Source organism: Peromyscus eremicus, chromosome 3, assembly GCF_949786415.1.
Source record: "Peromyscus eremicus chromosome 3, PerEre_H2_v1, whole genome shotgun sequence".
Classification (NCBI taxonomy): Eukaryota; Metazoa; Chordata; class Mammalia; order Rodentia; family Cricetidae; genus Peromyscus; species Peromyscus eremicus.
The window spans coordinates 99,932,091-99,950,697 of NC_081418.1; the positions used below are offsets into that span (position 1 = coordinate 99,932,091).

At 48.5% G+C, this 18,607-nt stretch overlaps 1 protein-coding gene across 1 annotated transcript in view; it reads right to left on the reverse strand.

The window, feature by feature from the left end:
- Rab43 (RAB43, member RAS oncogene family) overlaps window positions 1–14,177 on the reverse strand; it is a 24,120-nt gene extending 9,943 nt beyond the window's left edge. The window contains exon 1 of the mRNA XM_059258146.1: window positions 13,864–14,177. Coding sequence (XP_059114129.1) covers window positions 13,864–14,061 — 198 coding nt within the window. The 5' untranslated portion in view covers window positions 14,062–14,177. The remainder of the gene's footprint in view (window positions 1–13,863) is intronic.
- Window positions 14,178–18,607: the final 4,430 nt, after the last annotated feature.

Consider the following 18,607-nt stretch of genomic DNA (forward strand, 5'->3'; position numbering starts at 1 on the left):
TGGCAGCCTTACAGCTAAAGCTAGTGGCCTATGGCCCGGGGCTTTAGTAGTCAAAGGCTCATGTCTCCAGGTCCTGAGGTTGGAGGCTCACTGCCCACCAGTGGCCACACGGCAGCTACTGTAACCCTCAGTCTCCCACAGCTTGCATCACCCTCCTGAATGAACCTCAGTACCCTCCTACAGTGGGTGGTGTCTCAGCTGTCAGGCCTGGACCTTAAGACTTGGCAGCTCAGGGCTGGAGAGATGGCTCAGAGATAAGAGCACTGGCTGCTCTTCCAGAGGTGCTGAGTTCAATTCCCAGCAACCACATGGTGGCTCACAACCATCTGTAATGAGATCTGGTGCCCTCTTCTGGCCTGCAAGCATACATGCAGGCAGAACACTGTACACATAATAAATAAAATTTTATAAATAAATACATAAATAAACCTGGCAGCTCCTTAGAATTCTTCAAGCAACTGGAGCTATGAGTTTCCCATCTCTGGCTCTTCAAGGCCGCCTACCCGTGTTCACCTTTGGCTCTCTGGCCCGTCGTTTGCATCTCTATTCCCATGTCTCTATCCTGGTCATTCTCAGGGACTCTTATCGCCACTGCTGCTGCTGCTGTCACTGCTACCACAGCTCAGCCCACTCTACTAATAGCAATGATCAAAAGTAGGCAAGAAAAGACCCTTCAGACCGAATGTCACAAGCCCAGGGCTCAGCACTCAGAGTGTCCTGTAGCCGAGTGTGAGAGTGAACCAGCCTTCTTAAACAGTGTTGTTCCGGGGGTCTCTGCACCATCATGGTGTGGTCCTTCAAACAACCCTCAATCACAGGTCTCCCGCTAAGCCAGAGAAGTGTTCCCCTTCTGTCCTGGGTGAAAATGGCTGCCAGATTTCATCAAGACGGTGATGGCAAAAGTCTAGTGCACACTGTCTGAAGCAGTCAAGACGGGCTGATGCCTTGGAGTTGGGGGTCTGCTTGGGAAGCCAGCAGCTGTGGCTGCCACTTGGCTTCCTCGGGGAATCTGTCAGTGTTCAAATCAGCATGGGAGCCGTGAGGCCAATCAGAGCCAGCTTCGTAGCTAATAATCCTGTGTTCAAGGTAGCCAGGGTACCAGGGAAGCTCTAATGGCCGTCAAATCATGTTAGCCCTCAAATCTTAACTTATTTAAAGGAAAAATAAACTTTACAAAAGGGTGCTTATAACAAAGGCCTATTATCACCATTGATAGTGCGTTAAATGTATTTAACAGTGCTGGACTCTAACCCAGTGCCCAGAGGCAGGTCTTGATCTGATAGAGGACCAGAAAAGTGAAAACACCTTGACCTGGGGACGTCAACTGGAGGCACATAAAGGGGGGTTGAAAGGAGTCATATCAGAGGGTGATGCTGACCGCCTCTGTATCCAGAATTCCTCCACTCCCTCAACACGGTAGTCAAGGTACAGCATCAGAACGTACTTTAGTCCCTGCTGCAATGTGGCTCCTGAATGGGAGTTCTGTGGCAATGCAAAGTAGCATCTGCCCACATGACAGAATGGCCATGCCAGCTTTTTGCGGTTTTCCTCATCATACTCTGGACAGCGTCAGTCCATCTCACAGCCACACTAAGAAAACGGGTCCATGATACCCTGATCCAGACAGGCAGAACTCAGCAGGGTACTCAGAGCTATCAGCATTTTTTTCTTTTTTTCTTTTTTTTTTTTTTTTTTTGGTTTTTCGAGACAGGGTTTCTTTGTGTAGCTTTGGAGCCTGTCCTGGAACTCGCTCTGTAGCCCAGGCTGGCCTCAAACTCACAAAGATCCGCCTGCCTCTGCCTCCCGAGTGCTGGGATTAAAGGTGTGCGCCACCACCACCTGGCTAAATAATTTTTATTTCATGTGCATTCATGTTTTTCCTGAATGCATGTCTGCGTGAAGGTCTCAGATCCCCTTGAAACTGGTGTTAACACGCAATTATGCATTTCTTATCTGTCACTCCAAGATCAATCTTTCTGAGACAAGATCTCATATATTCAGGCTTGCCTTGAACCCTCTATGTAGCCAAAAAAGGACCTTGAACTTCTTTCTGATCCTCCTGTCTCCATCTTCTGAGTCTTGGGATTACAGTCATGTGACACCATCCTAGTTATATGCAGAACAGGGAATAGAACCCATGGCTTCATGCATGCTGAGCAAGCACCCTACCAACTGAACTACACACCCAGCCGCAAGATTACTCTTTGCATCTACAGTGTATCGCAGGAGAGACGCTGTGGCAGTGGTATTCCGAGCCTGCCGCCCTAGCCCTTCCCACGCCCCTCACGGTGTGCAAGGCTCCCACAGCTTATGGAAAGCTTTTTCAGTAAATCTCCTCAGTGAGTTACATCTCCCACAAGAATCAAACCCTTGCCTGGACGTTCTTGATGGGTTTGCCTTAGGCAAACAAGTCCTGTCTCAGTTGCTTACAATGGGCTGACTGTTCCCAATACCCTTTCTTCCCTTTGTAGAAGCTCAGACCACCCACCTACCACTAGCCGAGGGGCTGCAGCACTAAGGGGTGAGCCTGGACCATGGGATCCCTCCCAGGCACCTGGCCCAGGTCAGGTGGGCACCATGGGACCAGGACAGCACCCAAGAGAGAGGGCTGTAAGTTCCACATGTGGTTTGCCTATCAGGAGAGCCTTTTGTGACAAGAGCAGCATTCTTAGAGTCTAGGCCACAAGTTCTGCCCTACATGGCCCTCAGGGCTTCCACAGTTAAGTCTCTAAACTCAAGCTCTCTCTATCACCAGGTAAGGTGATTTTATTTTTTTTTTTAATATGGAAGACTGAGCTAGGACCTTGTGCATACTAAGCAAGTTGTTCTAACACTGAGCTGCACTCCCAGTTTCCCAGACCTCCTTTTTCTAGAAGAAAACACAGTGGACATGATGCCAACAGAACTGGCCTGGCCTAGGAGTAGCCCATCTCGTACCACTCTCAAGCTGTGCCCACACTTCCTAGTGTCTCTATGGTCAGGCACATATATGGCCATGACAGCTGAAGCCCTTTATCCCCCGTCCTTAGAAATACTCATCCATTCTTCAGTGTCTCCTCCTGTCTCCAGGACCCTGGACAAGGTGGACTGCTGCCTCCTCTGGCCTTGTCCAAGCATGCAGCATGCATCTCTACATGCCCATGACAGCTATGGCCACCACAGGGCCCCGCTTTACAGCAGCCATCTTCACTATCAACACTCTGCCCGGTCTTGCCCTGTTTGCGCCAGGTGTGTCCACGGCACTGGCTCAGAATCTCCCGACTCCACAGTGCCAGCATTAAGAGCGTTGCATGCCGGGTGTTATCGGAGACGAGACCTGAAGAGCAGAGACTGTTTCTCCTGTACCTTTCCTCTTGGGGTCTGGACACTGAGAGAGGCAGGTACTTATGGAACCATGACCAAACCACGAGCCAGTCACAGGAGAACTATTGGGAGCTGAAGTCCCAGCCTCTGAAACAAGCACAGGGAATCCAGAGCACCTGCCAGGTTCCCTGTGTTCTTCCCATCCCTCGGATTTCAACCGGCCCACCGCTCCAGCAATGGTCAGCCCGGAACCCTGGAAAGATTACCTTCCCTTCAGTGCTCAGAATGGAACCCTGGGCCTTGAACAGGCCAAGCCCAGACTCTACCAATGAGCTGGTCCAAGCAAGGCCATGGCTCTCAACATACCAAGAAGCAGAGTCAGAACTACTGAGTTAGGAGTTTACGAAGCATTTGCCCTGGCACTCAATAATAAAATTAGTTTCCTGTGTGGTTCCTTCCACGTATTTCACAGAATTTTCATGTACTTCCTAAAATTTTTATTTTTTTCTACATATTTCACCTAAATACAAACATAGAAGATGTTAACAAGCCATAGCTACCAAACTGATGTTTATTCTGACAACTGTAATTTATTGGGTTTGGTCATGAAATTAGTATACGTAAGAAGAAAAAAATTCAGTTTTCCATTGAAACGATACAAAGAGTATTTCTAACTTTAAAATATATTGTACTGGGTGGATCTCTTGAGTTCGAGGCCAGCCTGGTCTACAAAAGCAAATTCCAGGACAACCAGGGTTACACACAGAAATTCCATCTCGGAAAAAAATAAATAAACAAATAAAAAATATTGTGCTGGGTATTTAGGTCAGTGATAGAGTGCTTGTTTAGCATGCATGGAGCCCCATGTTCAATTCTCAGCACCGCAAAATTAAATTTTAAAAAAGTAATTTGGCTCTGTGAGTTCGAGGCCAGCCTGGTCTACAAAGCGAGTTCCAGGAAAGGCGCAAAACTACACAGAGAAACCCTGTCTTGAAAAAACAACAACAAAAAAAGTAATTTGGGAACTGGTGGAAGAGCTTGTTAGGCCCTGTGTCTGTCCCTTGCAGCAAAAGCTCACCGGTTTCTACACGCCTCGGCCGCAACAGTGGCAATCAAGTGGTGTTTAGTGTGAAATGGCAAGACTTCTTTCAGGAGTCCTTCCACGTCCTCAGACAGCAAACTGCTGCCAGGGACTCTCCTTACACTGTTCAGGTCTGAATATCAGGTCCCCAAAGGGGACCCCTGTGTGTTAAATAACTGGTGATCAGCCTGTGGCACTAAGGGTAGGTGCTTAAACTTTTAGCAAGCAGAACCTGGAGAAGGAAACTGGATCATTGGGGACATGATTTGGAAGGGGTATTGAGCTCTCTGTGTCTCTCTCTCTCTCTCTCTCTCTCTCTCTCTCTCTCTCCCTCTCTCAACCCAGGAAATTACAAAGAAGCCTCTAAAACCGTGGCCCCGAACAAGCCCCTGCTCCTTTCGTGTTGATTTTATCGAGGCGTTCTGTTAGTGATGAGAAGCTAAGCCACGCCTGTGGGCTGGAGGCCCAAAATCTCTCAAGTCAAGACGCACTTAGTCCCCTTAAAAAGCAGCCACTTCAAAAATTAAAAGGGGCTGGAGAGGTGGCCCCGTGCTAAGAGCACTTGCTGCTCTTTCAGAGGCCCAGGTTCAATTCCCAGTACTCACAAAGCTGCTCGTAACTGTCTGTAACTCCAGTTCCAGGGGATATAACACCTGCTTCTAGCTTCTGCAGACGCCAGGCATGCACATGGCACACACACATGCAGGTAAATATTTATACACATGAAACAAAAATAAATAAATCTTTTGTAAAATGTAAAAAGAGCCAGGCATGGTGGTGCACGCCTTTAATACCAACACTCAGAAGGCAGAGGCAGGTGGATCTTTGTGAGTTCAAGGTCAGCCTGTTCTACACAGAGAGATCCTGGACAGCCATAGTTACATAATAGAGAAACTCTGTTTTTAAATTGAAAAAAAAAAAAGGGGGGGGGGGGGAGATGAGACACATTTAGTAAAAGTCTGCCACAGCCCATTACATGGCAGAACTGTCTTCAGGACCTAGGCGTGCCCACTAACCTAAAGTGGACCACCTGGCTATCTTTCACCTTTTCCAGTGCTGGGAATGGAACACGGGCAAGCACACTCTGGCAATGGGCTATACTTAACCCTAGAACTGATTGTGTTGGTTTGGCGAATTGTTTGGTTTCTTGTTTATTTTTTATTACATTTTATTTATTCTTGTGTGCAGGAAAGGGATGTGCATGTAGAAGTCAAGACAACTTTTGGGAATAAGTTCTTTCTTCCCATGCTATGGGTCCTTCCCATGCCCGGGTCATCAGGCATGGTTAGCAAGCATCTCTATCCACGGAGCCATCTCACAGACTCCCATTGGTTGGTTTTTGAGACAGGGCCTCACTAAGTTGCCAGGCAGGCTTGAACTTTCAACCCTCTTGCCTGAGGCTTATGAATAGCTGAGATGGCAGGCTTGTCCAATCAGACCTGAAAAGGATCCATTCTCGAGGTTTTTACATGCGTTCATGACCACAGCGATGCCATCACAAATATGGACTGTTAAGACAGCTACAGTGACCCATGCCTTTAATCCCAGCCACCTAGGGGCTGAAGCAGGACAATCCCTTGAGCACTGGACCAAGCCAGGCTAGTCAACATAAATCCTGTCTCAAAAATAAAGCTGGCCATGGGAGCATAAGCCTTTAATCCCAGCATTCTTTAGGCAGAAGCAGGCTGATCTCTGTGAGTTCCAGGCTTGTCTACACAGCCAGTGCCAGGCCAGCAAGGGCTACACATAAGACCCTGACTCAAAAAAAAAATATTCACACATACATATATATATAATAGATAGATATAATTATAAATAATTAGAGTAAAAACAAATATAGATGTGACTGGAAAGTATAGCAATGTGACTGAATTTTTGACATCACAGCCTAGAACTTAAATGTTTTGATGGGTACTATTCCTTTCAGGGTTGGCTCCTTGAAATAGTGGTTCTAAATGGTCAATCAACTGTAACACTCTACATCCAGAATCTTTTTTGTAACCTGGTACTTTCTCTTTTGGCAGGTTTTCAGGGGTGGATCTGATGATTAAAAAGAGTTACAGGCCACTAGGGCCTGCCACTGTGTTAGCAGTTCTTTGGTCCAAAATGAAGCCTGATGCCTGGCGGCTCACATTAGCATTTGGAAGGTTGAGACAGGAGGATCACAACATTGAGGTTGGCCCAAGCTACAGAGTAAATTCTAGGTCAGCCAGTTCTACATAACAAAAATAAAATTAAATTAAAAGAAAGAAAAAGGGCTGGCCATACAGCTCAGAGGCAAAGCCCTTGCCTGGCATGCGCAGGATCTTGGGTTCAATCCCCAGTGTTGTAAATAAAAAGAAGCACCTCTCAAACATCACCTGAGGGTTGGCTCTCCCTTTTTCCATCCAGGAAGGGGAGGACTCCAAGACAAAGTGAGACAATTAAGGGTAGAAGAGGCCAGGTGTGGTCAAGCTTGTAATCCCAGCTCTTAAGACAGGAAGATTGTTCCAACTTTAAAACTACCCTGGGCTGTACAGCAAGTACAGGCCAGCCAGGATGACACAATGAGACCCTGTCTCATCCAATGACAACAAAAAAGAGAAGATATTAAATGGTATCTAAGAAGCTATTAATGACAAAGGTTCTTACTCATGAACTCAAAGCGGGTTAGCGGTCCTTTATCTAGCAGGATTTGGTTGGTTTCTATTGCAATATGAATAAAGCAGTTTGTATTCAACATTAGTCTAGAAGACAAGTTTTCTCTCTTTTTTTTTTTTTTTTTTTTTTTTTTTTTTTTTTTTTTTTTTTTTTTTTGGTTTTTCGAGACAGGGTTTCTCTGTGTAGCTTTGCGCCTTTCCTGGGACTCACTTGGTAGTCCAGGCTGGCCTCGAACTCACAGAGATCCGCCTGGCTCTGCCTCCCGAGTGCTGGGATTAAAGGCGTGCGCCACCACTGCCCGGCAAGTTTTCTCTCTTATTCACAGTGGTCATTTTCAACACTGACCAATTCATTTGAATTAACAAGGATGTGTTTATAACAAGCACCCAGTATTACAATGTTGAAACAATATTGCTAACTAAAACGTACAATGCAAATAATTTATGATGAGCAGATTTTATTTGTTAATTTTTGCTTTTTTTTTTTTTTTTTTTCAAGACAGGGTTTCTCTGTGTAACAGTCCTGGCTATCCTGGAACTCACTCTGTAGACCAGGCTGGCCTTGGACTCACAGAGATCCACCTGCCTCTGCCTCCCGAGTGCTGGGATTAAAGGCGTGTGTTGTCGCCGCCGCCACCCGGTTTATTTTTTTAACTTTTAACTTTTTTTAACTTACTTGGGGAAAGGGAGCACATGTGTGCCACACAAGTGTGGAGGTCAGAGGACAACTTTCAGGAGTTGATTATCTCCTTGTACCATGCAGGTACCAGGGACTGAACTTAGGTTGTCAGGCTTGGCAGCAAGCACTTGCATATTCTGAGCCACCTCGCTGGCCCCATGACCAGACTGTGCACTGATCCCTCACTTGTTGACGGTGTACTTACTGCCAGTGGTGGAGGACATAACACTACAAAGACAAAAAAGCTCCCGACTAGGAGCAGAAAGGCTCTGGTTCAAGACTTGCCGCACCCAGGCTACCTTTCCTCCCTCTGTGGAAGGAGACACCTCCCACAAGAGTGGCTGCCAAGATCAGACGGAAGGGGCGAGGAGGAGAGCGGTGAAATAGGTCGGACGCACATGCAAGCATTGCTCCTCCTGCTGCTGACCTTTACACACATCTACGCCCCAAGTACCCAAAGAAACCGCACGAGAGCCAGATGGGGTAGCGGACACCCAAAATGCCAGTGCTGGGGAAGTGGAGGTAGAAGGATCACAAGTTCAATGTCATTCTGGGCTACAGAATAAGACTTTTATCAAAAAAAAAAAAAAAAAAAAAAAAGACAAGACAGCCGGGCGGTGGTGGCGCATGCCTTTAATCCCAGCACTCGGGAGGCAGAGCCAGGAGGATCTCTGTGAGTTCGAGGCCAGCCTGGTCTACAGAGCGAGATCCAGGACAGCCTCCAAAGCTACACAGAGAAACCCTGTTGAAGGGAAAAAAAAAAAACAAAACTTTTATCAAAAAACAAACGGGAAGGGAAAGAGAAAAGAGGCAGGGAAGTCCTGCCTCCCCATGCCACTTCCTCTCTCAGGTACTGACATACCATCACTTCCCATTCTGCTGACAGCCCACCAGGGGAAAAGCTGCACAGGCATCTTGGAGAACATTAAGTTACCAGAGGTGCCATCATATGCCCAAGGTAATACGTGCTCAGCTGAGAGTTAGCTTGCCTTGCGGCTCTGGAGCTAGACCCCACCCCACCCCCCTCTTCCCACATGAGCACTGCCTGAGGACAGTAAGAATCCTCAAGAGGCAAGGTTTAGTTTACAATGAGGGTGGTGACCACTGGTGTCAAGAACAGACTTCTTCAGACAATCACCGTGACCCAGAACATCTCTTATCTAACAGTCCTTTTGCTATTTCTGAGCAGAACCAAAAAGTCGAATTGATTTTATCCAAATAGAAAAGGCACGGATGAAAAGCCAGGTCCTAGACAGGAAGAACTAGGAAGGCAAACAAAAGTCTGGGTTGAGTGTGTAGCTTAGCAGGAGAGCACTTGTCTAGAGTGCACGGGCCCTGGACTCCATCACCAGCACTGACACACCCTTTTAACCCCTCCTTACCCCTGCTCTGGGAGTAGCAGGAGCAGCTATGAAAACACAGTGCATTAATAAAGCCAGGAACAGCTTGAGTCAAGGACAACGAGCTGAAGTCCTGGTCAAAGGCACAAATTCCATGAAGAAGTTGGCGGTGGTGGCGCACACCTTTAATCTCAGCACTTGGGAGGCAGAGGCAGGCAGATCTCTGCGAGTTCAAGGCCAGTCTGGTCTACAGAGCAAGTTTCAGGACAGCCAGGGCTACACCGAGAAACTCTGTCTCAAAATAGCAAAAGAAAAAAAAAGAGAAAAAAATAAAAATAAAAGAGAGAGGGGAGGCAAGGTGGTAGTCTCTACCAAGTGGCCAGGAGGCCTGACAAGCCAGTAAAGGGATGAGATCCTAACCAGGCTCCCTGTGCTTGGGGCCTTGTGTACCTAGTGATCTGCAAAACCAAGTTTACATAACAGGCCTTTGTGCTGCCCACATGAAGGGAGGAAGCAGCGGTGGGAATGGACTGTGTCTGGAGCTGAGCTCTCCTAGGGGGCAGTGTAGCAGGGAGCAGGGAAAGCTCATCCAGAAAGGAATAGGGCAACAAAAGCAACCATCAAACAAACCCTTTCACTTGTCTGCATTCTACAAACCCTTTAAGTCTTTGAAAACTGTGCAATTTGAACCATATGAGTAGATCACCTATTCAAAAAAGAAAAAAGAAAAGAGAAAAAAGCTAGGAAGGGCCAGCAAGATGGCTCAGTGAATAAAGGTGCTTGCTGCCAAGCCTGGCAACCTGAATTCCATTTGAAGGACCCACATAGTGGAAAGAGAAAGGATTTGTGCAAGTTGTCCTGTGACCTCCACAAGCCTACTGTTGCAAAAGTGCACGCACAGACATACATTAATAATAATAATAAATAAATATTTTAAACATAATTTTTAAAAAAGCCAGGGAAATTTTAATTGCTTTCAAGCATGTCCACAGGTTTTCAATAAGCTTCACAAGTAGGTGAGTGGTCAGTCATTAGTCCCATTTCTGAGATGAAGAAGCCTGAGGCTCCAAGAAAGAACTCTAGCTGGAAGGACAGAAATAAGACCTAAGCCTTCAGGCTCTTGGCCTGCTGTTCTTATTCAGACTCTCCAATCTGAAAGACAAATAGCATTCAGATTCACATGCTATATCCAGTTCTCAGACCCACAGTCAAACAAACCCAGGACACCTCAAATGACCATTTAAAAAGGCATGTAAACTTTCACAGCAGCTTGTGTGATCTGATTGGGCTATTTTTTTTAATTTATTGTGTGTCTATATATAACATGTGTGTGTTTGTGTGTGTGTGAAACATGCACACATATACAGAGGTACACATGTGCCATGGCACGTGTGTGTGGAGGTCAGGGGTCAACTTTCAGAAGTCAGTTCTCACCTTGCACCCTAGGTTCCAGGATCAAACTCAGGCAGCTGGACTTGGACTTGCTGAGTCACCTCACTGCCCCTGAGTGGGGCTATCTCAATGTCCCTATTAGCTGATAAACACCCTGAAATATCCCAGTGCCAACTCTTATTATTAAAAACATTTATAAGATTCCAAAGTAAAAAAAAAACTAGTTATGGGCCAGGCATGGTGGCAGCACTCACCTTTAACCCCAGCACTCAGGAGGCAGAGGCAGGCAGATCTCTGAGTTCGAAGCCAGCCTGGTCTACAAAGTGAGTTCCAGGACAGCAAGGACAAAACAGAGAAACCCTGTCTTGAAAAACAAACAAACAAACAAACAAACAAAAAACCGGTTATGGTGTTAAACACCTGTGGTCCCAGCTCTTGAGAAGTAGAGGCAAGAGGATCACAAGTTCAAGGGTATCCTCGGCTACCTAGTGAGTTTGAGGCCAGCCTAGACTACATGAATCTCTGTCTTGACAAAACAGAGAGAGAGAGATAAAAGCCCAAGAGCATACTCTATTCACAGTGAGTGCACTGGCTCATCGGGTTCATCAGCTTCAGAACCTTGGGGCCACCTTTCCAGGTGCAGAAGGAATCAGAAAGTGAGCATTGTACCCAGAAGCCAACCAAATGCAGAGTTCAAATCCTGGTTTTGCCCCTGAGTTAACAGGAGACACCTCACTTTCCTTGGCTTCAGCTTCCTCTATAAATATTAACCAGTAAACAGGCATACCCTGAACACCATGTGTCTGGCACTGGCCAGCTGGATCTCTGTGTCCTTAAGGAGCTTATCTTCAACAGGAAGAGACAAACAACGCAGGTAAGTTCATGTCTAGGTGAGTGCTGTAAGCACACCGACAACAGGGGGAAAGACCTGAGAGGTAGAGAGGACTCTGCGGGAAAGCAGTATTCATGGTAGAACCTGATAATAAACTGTCAGTTACACAGGGACCTAAGGACACATTCTGACAAAAAGGGAGGAGATGCAAAGATGGTAAGGCAGGAACAACCTTGGCATATCTAAAGAAGAGGGCTAGAGAACAGGGTTGAAGACACAGACAGGCCCATCTCTTCAAGGAGGATAGTGCAATGGTTGTAATGGGAAATGACTATAGCAAAAAAAAAAAAAAGAACTTGATTGGATCTGTTACTTTCAAATTTCCATTTTAGCAGACCTCTCTACACAAACAGGTAAAACTGAAACACAGAACTGAATAAAATGGGTTTGCTCTGACAATTGAAACACAGAACTGAATAAAATGGGTTTGCTCTGACAATTGAAACACAGAACTGAATAAAATGGGTTTGCTCTGACAACTGAAACACAGAACTGAATAAAATGGTTTTGCTCTGACCTGTTGGGAAGCAAAGCCTTCTTTTTTTTTGTTTTGTTTAGTTTTGTTTTGTTTTTCGAGACAGAGTTTCTCTGTGTAGCTTTGCGCCTTTCCTGGAACTCACTCTGTAGACCAGGCTGGCCTCGAACTCACAGAGATCCGCCTGGCTCTGCCTCCGGAGTGCTGGGATTAAAGGCGTGCACCACCACCGCCCAGCGCAAAGCCTTCTTCTTAGCCTTCCCAACTCCCTCCAGGGTACTTCCAACCTCAGAGGAGCTGGAATAGTGGCCTGTCTGAGATTCCTCAAACTTACGAAGCCAGATGGGGTGGGAGACGGGCTTACTGGTAGAGTTTATGCACTAAGCCCTAAGCTCAACAAAAAGAATTAACACTAACAACACCCTCCAGTCTACAGAACACACCCATTAAACAGCTGCCTCACAATAGCTTCTAGAAAGGACAACCAACACACATACACAGCTCTGCCACTCACAGGCCCACGAGGCTGCCTCCTAGAGGAAAATCTGGAGTGACCACAAGGAAAGCAATAACAAGCTGCACGGTCCTGTATTGCACAACCTAAGTTCAAGTGCACAGTCCACTCAGGGCTGCACTAGGTGACCGGTTATCTCCACAGGTAAACAGGAATACTGCCCCCTCCTTGACCGGTCAGCACAGGGATCCACTCACACCGGGCTCAGGCCAACAGTCTTCCAAAAGCGAACCATTCTCCTTCTGCTCAGTTTTTCACACTGCACTTTGAATGCTGACTGCTGGCATTACCAGAAGGTACAAACTTGACCATGAACACACTCCACCCATGTCAGCCCTTCCCTGGCCACCTGCTCCAAAGGGATGGTCCAAAACTAAAAGCTGCCTGCCTGCACCTGGCCCTTTTCCACCTCACGGAAACCAAAATATACCGAAACCCAAAAAGACTGTTTAAAACCTTACAGGCAAATCTCTAGAGGCCCAGTGGTCATAAAATGATTGTTGACTTGCTTTTTTCTACACCATGGGACAGGAGAGAGGCAACACCCAGAAATTATCCCAACTTTATAGAAACAAAGAGCTAAGTATCCCAGCCAAGGGCAACAGAGGGCAGGCCTACAGCCACCCAAATAAACACAGCCACAGCAGCAACAGGGTCAAGAGACTCCCATGCCCGGGCTTCACTTCCTGAAAACACAGGGCAGCCCCCACCCGGTACTCCTCAGAGCTGTCTTGAAGATCCTTGCAAAGTTGAAACCATGAAAAAAAATGGCAAAGGATTTCTGTTGAGTGCAAGTCGGGAAAGTTACTGAGTGCTTCTGTGAGCAAGAACAATGCTGTGTCCTGTCCAGGATGCTACTGTTAGGGAGGGCAAACACCTGGGTTAAGAAACTGATTTCATTCATCACAAATATTATTTATCAAATCATTGCCAGGACATTGTGGCAACCACATCCTGCTGTTTCTCTGCTGGGGTCATTGCCAAAGTTTGGTTCTCTCCCCCATCTTCCGGTATCTGTGAAGTTTTCGGTTTCTATCAAACCCCAGCTGGGGAGGCCCCCACCCCCACCCCGCGCTGGCCCTGGCGGAGTCGAGTTCCACCACCAGGTCCATAAAAGAGACTGCAAGGAGGCGTGGCCGTGAGGAAATTCTGACAAAAACTTTTGGCCCTCCGGTCCTAGCAGCCACTACTTCCTGGTCCCTCCCGGTCACGGTCACGGGGATGTCGTTATCTGGCTGAGTGCTCCCCAGAGGGCCGCGCAGGGAAGGGTCTGTCCTGGCATGCGCGGCGCTCACGGAACGGCCTGCAGGTTGCCTTGCACCGCAAGTTATTTCGGGGGAGTCCCCACGCCGTGAGCACGGGGGCAGGCTTCCTCCTCCACGCTCCGGCCGCCTACTGTCACCACTCCCAGTGCCCAAGGCGGTGCTTTCGGACCTGAACCCAGTGCGGACATCAAGGCCCAGGCCCGTTCCGAAAGAAGGGGAAGCTGAAGGACTGGCCAGGAACCGCCCGCCGGGGGCACAAGCAGCGGGCCGCGCCGCCTCCCACCTTGACCCGCTTGCCCTGGATCTCCAGCGTCTTCATGGTGAAGTCGACGCCGATGGTGCTGCCCTGCCGCGCGGAGAAGGCGCCGGTCTTGAAGCGCTGCACCACGCACGTCTTGCCCACGCTCGCGTCGCCCACCAACACCAGCTTGAACAGGAAATCGTAGTGCTCGTCCTGATCCCCCGGGCCCGGGCCCGCCATGGCTCTGCGGGAGACCTGGGACGCAGGGGCCCGGCTTGGGCTTACGACAGCCACGGGCCGAGGTCCGTGCGCCCTGGCCGGCCGGCCGCCTGACTACGTGGAGCCGCCGCGGCACCTGAACCGGCTGCGCGGCGGACCGATCGACGGCCCCGCCCCGCCTCGGAGCCCCGCGGACTCGGCTCCGCCCGGGAGCGCAGCGCCCGGCCCTCCGCAGAGATCCCCGCCAGCCGTCGGTGCTGCGCCGGCCCAGGGCTACCTCAGGCCCGCTCGGGCGCCGCCTTCAGGGCGGGGCGAGCCTCCCTGCTCCCCAGCACCGCCCATCTCCGGCCGCTCGGCGTCTGGGTCCCGCCCCCAGCACCGCCCAGACGCCCCCTCCCGTAGCCAACGCCTCCTAGCCTGTCAGGACAGTCCCGACCCGCCCTCAGCACCACTCTCCGAAGCTTCTCACCTCCCCGGCCCTTCCCCGAGCACCGCCCGCCCCCCACCACGGCCAACGCCCCCGACCCTTCTCTCAACATCACCCTGAACCCGCCCTCAGCACCGTTCTTTCTCACTTCCCCGCACCTCGGTAGTCGGGGCGTAAGCATCGTGCGGATCTGCCGTCAACACCTTCCTGATCCTCCAGTTGGTCCTGACGCCGCCCTTAGCACCTCTTACCCCGCCTTAGTTGGTGATCCCGAGCCCGCCTTAGCTTGGACCTGGCCTTGGGCACCGCATCCAAGACGGAAATCCGCCCACACCTCTTCCTAGCCCTCAAACTCACTCCTCCCTAATCCCTCTCATCGCCGCTCTCCGCCTCTCCTCAGTCTGCTGCGCCCCTCTCGCAGCCTTTGGCCCCTACTGGTCCACAACTGCCCGCTATGGCCAGTTCCTCTCTCCCTAACCTCCTCTCCACCTCAGCCGGGACAAACGTCCACCCCGCACTGGCCTGCCTTGGTCCCTCGCCGGTCTGGAGCAGGCAAGAGGCCTGGAAAGGGTAGATCTGGGGCAGGGCACAGCCAGGACTGACTATGAAGAGCTGGTGAGGCAGGGCCCACCTCGGAGTTCCCCACTTCTGAGATGAGAAAGCCCTAGGAAGCTTTCTTACCAGGCAGCAAAGGCAGCTTCTGGTAGGTCAAAAATGAAGACAAGAGGAAATGAAAATCCGTGAGGGTAGAAATGACTTGGAGTCCCATTTGGAGAATGATAGTCCAGACAGGAGTCCAGCCGAATCTGGACTCCCTGGGAATGCAGTCCAAATCCCAACCGAAACAGACCTGCACCTGAGAAGAGGTACAAGGAAAACGTGTAGGCCAACCAGCTCCTAAGTTTAGCCTGGAAAACCAGAAGTCAGAGAAATGGGACCCAAATGTCTGTAAGCAGTTTGAACTAGATCAAATAGGCCCCAGCCCTAAAGATGAGAGGAAACTGGGAATGTCCGAGCCTCTCCAGACAACCCTTTAGCCCTTCCAGAGCTATTTAATTCAATAGATTTCATTAATGGCTGTGGCAGGCCACGCACTGTTCTAGTGCCTTGAGATCCATCCATGAACAAAATACAAACCTTCCCCGGTAGGGGAGGGAAGAGGACCTCCCAAAACTTAAGACCAGAGTGGATATGATAAGATAAAAAGGGAGATTATGGAATCTACTTTTTAAAAGGAATTACTTGTTCTAAATAAGATAAATAATGAAAATTTTTTGGTCTTGAGTTTATCAGATGTTACTGGACTGGACATTGTTAATATATATATTGGAGTTTTTTTCTCTGAATCTGTCAAATGTTAATGGACTAGACATCGTTAATGTAATCTTGACTGTATATATTGTATATACTTATTGGATAGTTTTTCTTGTATTAGTTATAAGCTTTTTTTAATTTTAGACAAAAAGAGAGGAAATGTGGTGGTATTGTGTTACCCAAAATATTGTGTATCCTAATAAACTTATCTGGGGTCAGAGACAGAACAGCCACAATATTAAACATAAAGGTTAGGCAGTGGTAGCACACGCCTTTAATCCTAGCATTCCAGAGGCAGAAATCCATGTGTTCAAGGATACAGCCAGGCATGGTGACTCATCACGCCTTTAATCGCAGAAAGCAAGCCTTTAATCCAGGGAGTAGTGGTAGAAAGCAGAAAGGTATATAAGGCGTGAGGACCAGAAACTAGAAGCATTTGGCTGGTTAAGCTTTTAGCTGGTTAAGCTTCAGGCTTTCGAGCAGCAGTTCAGCTGAGAGCCATTTAGGATGAGGACACAGAGGCCTCCAGTCTGAGAAAACAAGACCAGCTGAGGATCCGGCGAGGTGAGGAAGCTGTGGCTTGTTCTGGTTCTCTGATCTTCCAGTGTTCACCCCAATAACTGGCCTCAGGTTTGATTTTATTAATAAGACTCTTTAAGATTCCTGCTACAGCAGAGAGCAGGCCCACAGGCCTCAACACCGCAGGCCCTGTGACCAGCCTCACCGGCCAAGTAGATGAAAGGCAAAGGCTGGCCATGGAGAAAGCAGAAGAGCTGTTTGTTCTCAACAGTTGGAACTCCATCCCTGTGAAAAAGGCCCAGCAGTTCCAGCCAGGAACCCCTGGAGTGCCACTGCAGAGGAATTCCCAGAGCCTTGCTTTGACACAGTTGTGATAGTGGAGATCTGCAGCTTCCCTTCCGATCTGTACACTGAACCAGAGTGGTGTCCTCCTTGAAGTGGGAAGCCCCCTCAGCTGGACTTAGCTCTCAGGGGGAAGAGGAGGGAAAGGGAGGTTAGTCATGGCCCACTGGCCTACTCTGCCCTGGGCTGGAACTGGTATAGGGAAGAAGGTATTTCGGTCTGCATAAGGGTCTTGTCAGCAAAGGTCAACCCACTACTTTCATTTATGGAGTCCCTAGACATTTTAAAATTGGACTGTGAAGCCAGGTGTTGGTGGTGAACAACTGCAATCCCAGCACTTGGAAGACTGAGACAGGAGGATTGCCTTGAGTTCAAGGATAGCTTGATCTATATAGTACCAGGCCATTCACGATGTCTCACAAAACAAAAACATTCAAAATCAAACAAATAAAAACACTGTATCTGAGCTAGTGGCACACGCCTTTAGTCCCAGCACTCGTGAGGCAGAGGCAGGCAGATCTCTGAGAGTTCCAGGACAGCCAGGACTGCTTCAAAGAGAAACCCTGTCTCAACAAAACACACACTGTTCCTGTGGTAAGGGCTGCATGACTCAGGAAATGTATTAAAACCGTGAAAATGGGGGTTGAGGACGGCTCCATGGATAAAATGCTTGCTGTGAGAGCATGAGGGCAGGGTTTGTGGAAAGTGTTAGGTGTGGAGGTGCACACCCACAACCCCAGAGTGAGAGAAGACACAGATGGATCCTGGAGGCTTCGCCAGCTAGCCTCGCCAAAATGGCAAGCTCCAGGCTCAAATGAGACTTTGTCATTGTCTTTTTTTCATTTTTCAAAACAAAGTTTCTCTGTGTAACAGCCCTGGCTGTCCTGGAACTCACTCTGTAGCCCAGGCTGGCCTCAAACTCAGAGATCCACCTGCCTCTGCCCTGCCCTCCCCTCCCCCCCCCAACCAGTGCTGGGATTAAAGGCGTGCTCCTCCTCCTCCACCACCACCACCACCACCACCACCACCACCACCACCACCACCACCACCACCTTGCTGACACCTTGTCTTTAAAAAAAAAAAAAAAAAAAAGTGGGAAACAGGGAGGACACCCAACATCAATCTCTGGCCTCTACATGTGAACACAGGCACAGACACCTCCCCACCACATACACATGTACACACATGCATATACCACACATACACACACAAAAGACAAAACACTTTCAATGCTGAGTAAATCACATCTTACCAAATCTGCACTTCCTTTCTTCTGGCAGCAAATTTTTAAAAGTACAGTGGCATTTTTTTTAAATGCATTATGCTTGAGATGGAACAGTTCAAAACTACATTCAATAAACTACTTTTCCTATAAAAAAAAAAAGTCCTATTTCAATTGCAAATTTTGAAATAATGCATACCTCAACTTTAAGTGACCCAAAGATTTAAAGATTTTTATTTATGTGTATGTCTGGATGCCATTGTGCAGGTGCCTGCAGAGGCCAGAAGAGGGCATCGGATACCACAGGGGTGGAGTCATAGGTGACTGAACTGAGAACCACAAACTCAGATCCTCTCAAAGAGTAGCAAGTGCTCTTAAGTGAGCCATTGAGCATATCTCAAGCCCTACGCTGAACCTTTTTATCTTTTTTAAAGATTTATTTATTTAGCTGGGGGTGGCGGTAATCCCAGCACTCAGGAGATAGAGACAGGTGGATCTTTGAGTTCAAGGACAGCCTGGTTCATAGGATTCCAGGACGGCCAGGCCTATACAAAGAAACCTTCTTAAAAAAAAAATAAAATAAAAAGGAAAGCCGGGCAGTGGTGGTGCATGCCTTAAATCCCAGCACTTGGGAGGCACAGGCAGGCGGATCTCTGTGAGTTCGAGGCTAGCCTGGGGTACAGAGTGAGTTCGAGGAAAGGCACAGCACTACAGAGAAACCCTGTCTCGAACCCCCCCCCTCA